The sequence below is a fragment of the Petaurus breviceps genome, unplaced genomic scaffold, assembly GCF_028583685.1.
Source record: "Petaurus breviceps papuanus isolate PSGF00001 unplaced genomic scaffold, PetGlider_PUasm1.0 90459, whole genome shotgun sequence".
In the NCBI taxonomy this organism is placed as follows: domain Eukaryota; kingdom Metazoa; phylum Chordata; class Mammalia; order Diprotodontia; family Petauridae; genus Petaurus; species Petaurus breviceps.
Genome location: NW_027187259.1, coordinates 1,540,345 through 1,552,697, shown reverse-complemented (window position 1 = coordinate 1,552,697; position 12,353 = coordinate 1,540,345). Strand labels below are relative to the sequence as shown.

General features: G+C 39.7%; 1 protein-coding gene across 1 annotated transcript in view; it reads right to left on the bottom strand.

Annotated features, from left to right (window-relative positions):
• Positions 1 to 900: 900 nt before the first annotated feature.
• LOC138141734 (uncharacterized) overlaps positions 901 to 12,353 on the bottom strand; it is a 13,167-nt gene continuing 1,714 nt past the window's right edge. Inside the window, exons 3-5 of the mRNA XM_069062565.1 lie at positions 5,388 to 5,548; positions 2,252 to 2,403; positions 901 to 1,045 (exon numbers count right to left, since the gene is read on the bottom strand). Of these exons, the coding sequence (XP_068918666.1) occupies positions 2,317 to 2,403; positions 5,388 to 5,548 (248 nt within the window). The 3' untranslated portion in view covers positions 901 to 1,045; positions 2,252 to 2,316. The remainder of the gene's footprint in view (positions 1,046 to 2,251; positions 2,404 to 5,387; positions 5,549 to 12,353) is intronic.

Here is a 12,353-nt window from a genome sequence, read left to right as displayed (position 1 = left end):
ACAATGCATATGTGTATATTCAACACATGACACACACACATAGGCACATGACACATGCTATATGTTGTACACAAGATACATCGCATGTGCCCACATTATGTGCGATCTATTATGTATACATATACATACTGCTCTGTGAGTTTTTCACTTGTCCATTAAAGTGTGGATGGCAGGCTTTCTTCAACCAAATGGTTTTCCCAGTGTGGAGAGATAGGCTGAGCTTTTAAGAAAAGGATATAAAAATATTTTATTGATGCTTTTTTAAACAGTCCCATCACTTCTCGGTAACCTTCCCCTTCACCCCATGGAACTTTCTGTTGTAACAAAGAAATAGAGTTTAGCTAAATGAATCCATTGGTTGCATCTTATGATACATGTTTCATACTTCCCTTAGAGTTTACCACCTCTCTGCCAAAATGAGGAAAAAATGTTTCACCCTAAGCTCTCTGAAGTTGAAATTGGTCTCTGCCACTCAGAGTTCTAATGTCTTTCAATGTTGTTTTGCCTTACATTATTGAAGAAAATGTATAAATTGTTTCCATGTTCTGTTTACTTTGCATCAAAGTTTATACAAATCATATAAGTTTCTCTGAATTCTTTGTATTTGCTGTTTCTTATGGCACAATGATATTCTATTACATTCATACACCATAAATTATTAACTGATTATGGATTTCATTTAGGAAGTTCTACAATGTTCTAAGGCTTGATGCAAATGAACACTTCTTTTTATACTTTGTGCTAGACATATCAGAGAGTTGTAGAACAAAGTTAACTTTGATGCTACATCTTTCAAGGAATCTCATGCATGATGTGTGTATGTGTGTGTTCTCGGAGGATAGCCTTTAAGATAGCATTTTATGATACTGAATAAATTTTTTAATAGTCCACAAAGAAAAATCACAGTGGAAACTTTTATTCTTTGGACCTTTCAACTGAGAGACCGCTAAGACGTTGTCCACTGTAGAACATATTTGCAAACGTCTGCTTGTTTTCTTCTCAAATCTTCATTGAGGATACTTGTTATTACACGCATAGGTTTCTCCTAAAGATTTAGTAGAAATGGAAAATCACAAGTTTATGGGACAGTATGGATTATTTTCTCAATCATCTATTTCTGGTAGTAACCTCTAGTAAATGTGGTAGTAAAATCTGTCATTTGGCATTTACTATTCTCTCCTCTCTTTCACCCATCTTCAGACCCAAACCCTCTGTAGCCTCCCAACTGTGTCACCTCCAGGATGGAATTTCTTGATCTGTACAAGGCCTAGTCTCCTCCCACTCTTATTTTCTTTAATGTTATTTTGACTTTCCCATACAAAACAACAGGGATTGTGATGTCCAAATGTGAGAATCACACTGGTTTTGAAGGGAAAAAGAAGTCTAGCAATTTGAACCTATCTTTTTCATTATTTATATGCTTGCTATACTCTAGTTTTCTCCATAAAAGCCTCAGGATGCCGGGTCCAATGAGTAGTCATCAACAGGCTGACTTGGAAGAATGTTCTAGTGGTGTGCCCCAGACACTGTTTCTGGTCTTGTACTATTCAGCAGTTTATTAGTTATTTGGAGGAAGGCACCGGTGGAATGCTAATCAAATTTTCAGATGACAAAAAGTTGGGAGGTATTTGTTAACACATTGGAGGAAAAAGTCAGGATACAAATAAATCTCAATAGGCTGGCATGATGGGTCAAATCGATTAGTGTAAGTGCAAAATCCTACCCTCGGGTTCAAAGAATCAACTACAGAAGTGCAGGATGAAGACGGTGTGGTTAGACAACACCGCATGTGAAAACATTAGGAGGGCATTAGGGGCTATAAATTCAACGTGAGTCAAAAGTGAATGGTTTTTTGGCTACAATAGGAGGGTAGGAGTGTCCAGAAGGAGGAGGCGATTATTCTGCTGCCCTCTATCTTGATCAGATTACATACAAAGTATGATATTCAGTTTGGGATTTCCCATTTTAGGAAGGACATCAATAAACCAGAGAGCATCCAGAAGGGATCAACCAAAAAGGCAAGAAGCCTGGAGGTTGTGCCAAACAAGGATGGACTGAAGGAACAAGGAATGGTGGCGCTAGAAGAGACTTAAAAAGCCATAGCAGTCTTTAAATGTATCAAGGGTCACCATGTGGAAAATGTATTACCTTTGATCTGCTTGGCCTCTGAGGTCAGAAACAGGAGTAATGGGAGGAAGCTGCAGAGGGGTAGATTTAGATTACCTGCAAGGAAAAACTCCCTGAGACCTACCAAGCATAATGGGCCATCTCTGGGGGTGGTAGGAGCCCCCTCAGGAGAGGCTGGGTGTCTGCTTGTCAGTGATGGGACAGAGAGGATTCCTGTTCAGGTGCAGACTCAATGCAGGCCCCCTCCAGCTCCAAGATGTCATGGGCATGTGCAGGCTACAATGAGAACATTATGGAATTTTAGTAGAGACCATGTAGTCCAACCTCTCAACTTCCAGCTCGGATGGGAAGTGATTTGTCCAAAGTTAGACAGTAAGTCAATGCCCTGTCCTAGTTACAAATACGAACACAGCCAATGTTTATTAAGCAACTGCACTTTGCAGAGTACAGTGCTATGTCCTGAGAGATCTAGAAATCTTGGCGAAGACACGATCCCTGTTCTTAAGAACTTTCAAGACCGAGAGGGGGGACAAAATACCAACACAATCAAATATAATACCTGATAGTTAAAAAGCGAGTTAGAAAATCAAGAGTCAACGTGAGGTCCAATGGGAGAGGTACTCAACAACTAGGGAAGCAGGGAAGGTTTACAGAAGAAATTCCTGATTAGTTCCAATTATATTGATTCCATCATGCCAATCCTTTCCTTGGCCAGTGTCAGGGCTATGACCTTCATACTCCAGACAGGAATATGGAGAGGATCTACTTACATGAGAAACCCTTAAGAAACCTGTTCTCCCTGATATAATCTTGGCTCAACTATCATGCTCCAGCTGTGAGTTCCGTGATTTATGGCGACAAAACTGCACAAAGATCCCTTTCACTACCAATGCAACTCAAAGCATTGTCTTGCACTGGATATTAAATGTGGACATGCTCATATGACAGGTTGGATGACATTAACAGCTGACATTTATATAGCATTTTAAGGTCTGCGAAGCACCTGGCACAGTGCCCGGCCCCCAGCAGACCCCTAATAAATGTATGCTAATTAACTGAATGATTATAGAACCTAGGAGGGAGGCAGACACTATGGGGATTACTATCTTCATTTTACAGATGAGGAAACTGAGGCCCAGAGCAGATAAATGACTTGGCCAGGATCACGCAGCTAGGCAGTATCAGAGGATAGTATTCAAACTCAAGTCTTCCTGAATCTAACCCCAACACTCTATCAACTCTGCCTCTACTATCTTAGTCCTGTGGAGACTTGGTCTTTGCCACAAAACCTGTTTGCCTAACTCATTTCTTTCAGAGACAGGGGAGGACATTTTGCTTTATTCTAGTGACTTTGTGCTGCTAAAGAAAGGGATGGGAGCAGTAGTACAGGGAACTCCTAAAGTGAGGAAATCCCTTCACCAATGCAGCTCGGCACCATCTCTGCAATTTATAGTCTTCAGATAGCTGCCTAGAGCTCAGGGAATTAAAATGACTTGTCCAGGATCACACAGCCAGTAACTGTCAGAGGAAGGACTTGTCTATGCTGCAGATCAGCTCTATTACCACCACTATGTCAAAGTGCCTTCCTTGAGTTGCTACCATATGTCACATTCCTCTTCCACATATATGGGAAACAAGCCCCACTAGAGAGCCACATGCTATATATTACTTTACACTGTTACAGTATGTGCTTGTTAAAAATTACTTTCAGTTATCTCGTTTGTCAAACTGGTTAGATTGTGGTCCCCATTTTTTTTTAACAGCTGAAGAAACAGGCTCTGAGAGAGGAAGTGAATTGCCAAATTCACACAGTAAGTGGTAGCAGCCAGAACTAGAATTCGGGGCTTCTGGCTCTCTAGTCTAGTGCTCTTTCCATTACACCAAAATGCAGAGACTTCCAAGTCAAAAGAACACATACATCACAGGTTCCAAACCTGAACCCAAAGGGAACATTTTAACATTGGAATTCTAGTTATGATTATTAAAGTACAATTTCATCTTTTAGGAAAAACAAAAAGAAAACAAAATCCAAGATTTCCAAGGGTGTCATACATTCTTGCAAAAACCAGACTGGAAATGACAGAAATGCTGAGATTTTTAAATTAACATGAAAATTGAATGCTGAATTTCACTCAAAAAGCTAAAACCTAAGGTTAAATGTCTTTTTAGCTGGTTAAAGATTTGTTCAACTATAAATGTAAAAATCCATCAGTGGCATTTTTCCCAAAACCAAACACAGATTTTCCCATTCCTCCTTTTGAATCTTTCTTTCTGGTATGCATGTTTGCAAGCTAACAGGTGCTGAAGAGAATGCTACCCTCACTGCACATGTGTGGATTGAATAACTTAATGGTATTTTCCCATTTCTAGAAGAATTCCTCAAAGTTGAAATGACGCAATCTTCATAGAAAAGTTATGAGAACTGAAGCCTGACATCAGGCTTTCTAGGCCTGGAATAATATTGTCTAGAGCCGGAAGAGACCTCAGAGTCTCAAGGGTTTGGAAGTAATCACTGACTGTGGTCAGAGAAGCCTTTGCTTTATAATAATAGCTGGCATTTATTTAATGCTTTAAGGTCTGCAGAGTGCTTTACATAAAGTGTTTTAATTTAATCCTCTAGCGTGGATCCTGTGAGCTAGGGGGTTGCTGCATGCATAGGTCTCCCCATTTTACAGATGAGGAAACTGGAGCTGAGGGAGATTAAGGGATTGCCTTGGGTTAGGTGGCTAGTAAGGGCCTGAGTGGGATTCAAACCCTGATCCCATCTCACTTTTGACAGAGAGGTGATAGATTCCAGATGCAGAATGATACATACATTTTGGACATGGCTAATATGAGAATTTGTTTTGATTGATCAAGCATATTTGTAACAAAGCTTTTGTTTTTTTTAAAAATTTTAATGGCGGGGGGGGAGGGAAGGTGAGGAAGGAGGGAGGAAGGAAAACCTGAGAACTGAAAAAAAAGGAATATAATTAAAAAAAAAAACTAAGATTTCCAGACAGCAGAATAAAATATACCTACTCCCTCACAACAAAGAGTTAAGATGATTTCGAGGGCAAAATATTTATACCACATCAGATGTGGTCATTTCTGCTTGGGAGGGGGGGATGCTTAACTGTTTTTTTTTTTTACCATAAAGAGAGGTTTTAGTCTGGAGGGGCGTTTGTTATATTACTGTGAGGTACAGTCAACAGATCTCAATAAGACAGAAATAAAGAAAAATCTCTAACAGTCAACTGAAAAAAGGGTGAGACAATTACCATGTTGAATTTGAAATGCATACATGAAGTCCAAGAAGATATGCGCAGCAAGCAGGTGGTGATACAGGCTTGGCACTGTAGAGAGAGATTTGGGCTGGTTCTATCGATTTCAGGGTCATGTGCAGAGATTATAATTGAATCCATGGAAACTGATGAGATCACTGGGAGAAGGAAGCAAAGAGGTTTCAAGAGGACAAAACCACGGGGGCTAGCTCTGGGATGGAGGCAGATACAGATAACAAATGAACAAAGGAGACTGGGAAGAAATGGGCAGACAGGCCTGGCCCAAGAGCAGAGAATATTCAGTATGAGGGGACTGCTTGACGTGTGTGATGCTTCAGGGAACAGCCTAAGTTCATGGATTTAGGAAGAGATCTTTGGGAACCTTGAACAGAATAGGCATTAAATTAAACAGAATGGCAGAAGTTTGGTGGAAAGGGAGGGGAAGGACCAAGAGCAGTGTTTAATTTTTTTTTGCATAGTTACAGGCTAATTATATTTATTTGAACCTCAGTTTCTTTTTAGCACCAACAGGCTCCACCCACTACCTCCTCTACCTACTAGGCTGCCTCCCTGAGACATTGTCCAGCTGCTGGCCGTAGCAGCAGCCTGACTACCCAAAGGGCAGGGTGGGGACCTAGCCACAGTACCCTCCCCAAGTCTCTGTCCTTCCTATTTCAGGCATGGAGTCCATCTACTAGCCCCTTTAGGCAGAATCAATAATAAAATAAAAATATTAAGAACGAAGGGGGAAGGAGCTATGTCAGTATTGTAGTAGTTAAGGGTACAGTATAAAGCCCAGGAAAAAAAAACCTTATCCTTACTGTGCCACCTTTAACAATATACAAAGCCGAAGAGATGGGTCATGCAGGGTATAGGGGCAAAGCTTTCTGTGAAGGGGATGATGGGACATGAAAAAAAATCAGAGGATCAGGAGGATGGATAAAGTGAAAACAAAATGCAAGATTTTAATCAATGTCGGAGGAAATTTTTCTTCTTTGAATTGTCTGCATATGCAAATAGTTTATTTTTATATATATTTATATACACAGACACACATACATACACATATGTGTGTATATATATATTCTGAATTTTATATATAAAATGCATATTTATTCTGAGTTAAGGGTAAGTGATGGTTCTAGATAATTCCTATGGCCCCCTGAAATTTGTTTCTTTTTAGTTGAATTCCAGAAGCATTATTAATGGTGATATGGGTATTGCTAAGTGCTGTGTTAAGGAGGTGGTGATATAAAAACAAATAAAAACAGTTCCTGCTCTCAATAAGCACATATTTTACTGTGGAAAAAGAGAATAAACACAATGTATACAGATAATTCAAATCAAAGTCTATATAAAGTCAAAACTGATGCAGGGGAACTCACCACCAAATGGAATTGGGTTCTGAGAAAGCCTCATGTTAGGAGGGGGCCATGAACTGATCCTCAAATGAAGGCTGGAATTCCAGAAGGTGAAGAGGGGGCGCATTTCAAGCATGGGGATGCCAATAAGTCCCATTTTGCCGGAATGGAGAAGGGAGAGGAATAATATGAAATAAATCTGGAATGATGGGTAGGAGACAGATTGTGAAGAGCTTTAAGCGCAGAACAAAGAAGAGTGTGGAATTTTTCTTCCAGAGGCAATTCTTGCATCTTTGAGAAGCTCTGATTCCATGAGGTTTTGAGCTGCATTTGGACTGCAGATTTGGGAATTTTAAAGTTCAGGGATTTGTTTTTGAATGTGCAGAGCTGCCAGAAAGAAACTGCTGTGTGGGTGGCAGACTCATCCTCTGCCTCCAGTCTAACTGGAGTCATTACAATATCTAATAGTGACTACTACCTAGCTAATGAGTAGTTACCATCTTCTCCAAGTTTCCTCTGGTTAGTTCCATGGTATATCATTTTCTCCAGGGAGACCGAACTTCCTGGGGTGCTTTTGAATAAGAGCAGATGATTATTTTCTTAATCATGTACTTCCCTATTGTTTTCTAATAATAATTCCTTTATCTAAATTACTAACAATTCACATGTCCATAGTACCTTAAAGGTTTACCAAAGACTTCCCCTATATTATGCCTGGGTGGTAAGTGTGCAAGTATTATTGTTCCCATTTTACAGATGCAGAAAGTAAGGCTCAGAGAAGGCAAAGTGACTTGTCCAGAAGTCACACAGCTATGAAGTGTCTGAGGCAGGATTCTGCCCCGGATTTCATTGCTCCAAACTCAGTGTTCTTTACACAACACTATGCTGCCTCTCGTCAAGCAGCAGCAAATGAAATGTGGAACAACATTTTTAAATACACACATTTTCAAATGTAGATCCAGGATCACACACACACACACACACACACACAATTGAGAAAGCTGGAAAGGATCTCAGATCTAGCCACCAAAAGCAAAACCTGAAGCCAGATCCTCTGCCCCTGTCATCAATACTCCTTCCACAGGACTACACCAGCATCAATGTTCCTCAGTTACTTAAAAATTACCATTGCCATTGAACCCCAACATTTATACCAGTAAGTAGAATGAAAGGGAGGCAGATTTAGTAAGCAGTTTTTTTTTCAAAATTAGGATGGGCCAGAAGCCCCTCTGGCTTCCACCTGTTCACACCAACAATGTTCCATGAAATCAGCATTTCAGAGTCCAGTTGGTGGAAGGTATTTAGAAATCTGGGAGGTGAAGAGGCTGACATTCCAATGAAGAGGGAAATAACTCCTATCTGTATCATCATTTAGAATGGTCTTTGGTCTTCATAGGCTTAGCTATTTGATATTTTAAAATATTGTGAGTAGCAGCACAGTGTGGTATAATGCACAGAATTACAGCCTTGAAGTCAGGAAAACCAGGTCCAGATCTCACTTCTGGTTCATAAGCATTACATGACCATTAGAAACCACTGAACTTAGGAGTTGCTGATCTGCAGCAATAGAGTGAATTTCCCAAAGAGCTACCCAAAATAAGGAAAATTGAGTTCTGGATTCTTTACAGCTCCACATATTTCCAGGGAGTCCCAAAGTCTTAGTGCAGCAGTAAGCTTTAATAGTTTATGACTATTAAACCTATCCGCGGGAGATGGACATGCTGAAATATACAGTAATACTGTATACATATGCACTAAAATACGTAAATAATGCCAATTATTCTAATCCCCATTGGAATGATAAAAAAATTACAATCTAAATGAGCATTTAAGTTAAAATTTCAGAAAGAAGTCATTTCCCCTTTGTCAACTACCAAACCAGCGCACACCCATAGTGGAAAGGTCCCTTCTTTTCCTGGAAAGCTTGGGTGACATCTGTACTTTACATCCTTCTACATATGCATTATGAAGTCATTTGTAAATTTCAATGATCATACTGAAAACAATGCTCAAGATGCCCAGGGTCACTTACTTGTCAGGCCGTTCTTTCCACCATCCTCACAGAATCAGCAGCGATGAAGAATTAATTAGACTTTCACAGAAATGCAGTTCACTACCAGATGAACTAGAAAAGCTTTTAGGCAAGCTGAGCATGAAAACAACTGTTCCCTGGGTTCGATACTTTACTTCCTATCAACCTGGAGTTGTAGTTAGGAGATTCCCAACTAGGACTTTCAAATCATGACCTTCAAACTTCTCTCTGATCACAGCATGGGTGGAGCGATACCATCAGCCTAAAGGCAATCCATATTTGAGCCTTCATCTGCTGTCTGCACTGCTGGTATCCATATTAGGACCTGTTCCAGTTGTCTCAAATGCCTGCTGGACTTTGGGGTTTAGAGACTTTGAGAACTCACACATCACAATCATTGGGATTTTAGAGCTGGAAGGATCCTTCTAGGTCTAAATAGTCCAATCCCCTCATTTTATACACAAAGAAACTGAGGTCCAGAGAGGGAAAGGCATTTGCCTAAGGTCACACAGGCAGAAAGGACAAATGGGATTTGAAGGCAGGTCCTTTGACATCAAATTCAGTGCTCCTTTTCCATGATACTAACTGCTAAGTAGGATGAAATTTAAAGAAGTTCAATGAAATTCAAATTAAATGAAAAGTAGAAGAGAAAACTATATCCCTCGCATTTAGCCCAATGTCTCTGTACATCGTAGGCATTTAACAAATGTTAAATTATTGAAATAAAGTGCAGTACAGAAATTTTTAAAAAGTAAACCATGTGACAACTTGGGAATTTTGTTTTCTTCAACACCACAGAATCTGAGTTAGAAAGGACCTCAGAGGCTTCTAGCCCAAGCTCTACCTGAAGAAAAATTCCCTCTACAAATCTCTGCCAAGAAGTCATCCAGCCTTCTTCAAAAACTCAGAGGGAGAAAAATCCACTACTTTCTGATCACATTTCACTTCTGAATACCTCTGATTGTTGAGAAGTTCTTCCTTACATCAAGACTAAACTTTTTTCTTTACGATGTAATATTCCTAGTCTTTCCTGCTAGTTTTGCTAAGCAGAAAAAAAAATCTATTCCCTCTTCCATATGAACACCCTTCAAAACTTTTAAGCATACCCCTCTGAGTCTAATTTTTTCCAGGCTAAACAACCCCAGTTCCTTCATCAAATCCTCTTACATAAAAAAATCAAAGACCTTTACTATCTTGGCAGCTCTCCTCTGAACACTCTCCCAGGAATATAGCAATAATACTTTAGACATGTTCTGACCAGGGCAGAATACAGTAGAACTCTCACTTCATGTTTCTTTGGCTCCCCATATCACACAGACAACTCATTTTGATACTGTACTTATATTGTCTGAAAATACTCAGATCATTCTTCAGGTCAAATGCTTTTTAGTCATGCCTCTTATCCCCATGCCAGACCCCCCCGCCCCCTCCTTTCCCCAGCCCTTCCCCCCTAACCCCATCTTTTACCTGTGAAGTTAATTTTTTGAACTGCCTTGTAGAACTTTACATTGAGATCTGTTAAATTTCACCTCATTCGATTCAGCCTAACATTCTAGTGTGTCGAGATATTTTTGGATCTTAACTCTTCCATTGAACCCCTCCCTGATCCCTCCCTCCCAGCTATGTACCATCTGTAAGTTTGATAAGCACATGCCATCTATGGTGATCTAATGAAAAAGTTAAAGCAGTGTCCTTGGGGGTACTTTCCTGAAAGATCATCCCACAGTAAGTTCACAACCTCAGTTGTGAACTGGATTTTTAAAAATACTTTGATAGTTGTATTTCAATGTAATTGGTTTCCTTTGTAATCCTACATATTTTATTTAACGAATTTAAAAACACAATTCTGAAAAGGTCTGAGAAGAGGCCAACAGGCTTTACTAGATTGCCAAACAGATCCATGACACAAAAAAGGAGAAGAACCCTGGCCCTACAAGTTGACATAGATCCATAAATAACTACTCCTGGGTCTGGTTATTTAACCAGTGGATATGCCTAACTGTAGCATTATCTAGCCCACATCTCTCCATTTTGTATACAATGATAACACAAGCCTTTGTCAAATGCTTAGCTAAAAACTAGTTATATTAAATTTACAGCATTCCCCCTCATCTACCAGTCTAATAACCCTGTCAAAAAAGGAAGTGAGGTTAGTCTGGCATTACCTGTTCTTGATCAAAGCAGGAAATGAACCGTCTGATCCATTATAAAAGTAGAACATAAGAGTAGAAGACTACCCAGTTCAGCAATAGTTGATTAAAAGTACAAGTACCCTTATATCTCTTTCCCCAGAAGGTCAATCTAAAAGTCACTAAAAAAAAAAAAAACAACAACAACAAACTTAATATTATTCTGAGCTACATTCTGAGGCTATGGGCTACCACCAAACAGGCTTGTGAAAGTATTTCTCAGGAGGTTTCTTGGCTGTATTTTATCTTCTCACGTATATTATTCAAGACTGTAACAAGCATGCAAAAAAGTATGATCAGATAAGTCTGAACTTAGGTCAAAAAAGCAGCAAAAAGTCACCGAAGCTAGGCTTAAATAAAATCAGAACTCTAGCAATGTTATACATTTAATTAGAGTCTCCCTAGATTTGTCTCTACAAATTAAAAAAAGAATTTGTCTCATTAAAATTCTCACATTTTATGAATTAAGAGTGGAGGGTGGGGTGTCTGCCTGAAAACCTGGAAAACCCACACATATGTGACCACATCATTAATCTACCCTAAAGATAAAATAGATTTTTACATCTTAACAACAGCAACAATTCACATTTCTCTAGAGCTAAGTTAATAGTTCTGTGGTTTAAGAAGTGCTTTCCTCATAACCACCCTGTGAGGTATATAAATTGTTATAATCTCCATTTTACAGATGAGAAAAGTGGGCTTCAGTTAGATGGAATTACTTACCCTGCCGTCACACAGCTAGTAATTATCAAACCCAGGATTTGAACCCAGGCTGAGTTCTGTTGGCTCCATATCCTGTTCTTTCCACCGTGTTACGCTGCTAAGTTAAGAAAAAAGTGTTTGCTCCTTCACTCATTTTCTTATAGCTTCCTGAGAAAAGCTTAACAGGAGTCCAGGAACAAGGAGCTGTTATGCAACGTGCCTGCTGCTGCTTCTGACTTTGGTCAGTAGCTATAGATCTGATTTTAAGCTCTGGTTAAGCATGTAGGGAAATAGCTAAGATGGTTTCTATAAAGATCAAAACCCCACTCCAAATCGTACCCAGAAATAGACAGGGTGCTGCTCTATGCAATCTGCTGACTAAGGACGTTGCAAAGCTCTGGAGTAATATGGTCTATGATTATAGCCCCGAGTATTTCACAGGTGGGCCATGGTACTTTTTTAGTACTGAAGTCAGAGGCTTCACTGCAATCTGAGCAGCTTGCTTTAGGACTACTGACAGGGTAGAGGACCCCTACAAGTGAAAATACATTTCCAGTTGCTTTTAAGGTACCAAAAGGACACTTCCAAGCAACCGAATTAATGTAATTCACTTTCCCGTATTATCGTTAGGCAGGCTAGGGGAGAGCACTGTGGTGGGCAACAATTTACAGTCCCTAGC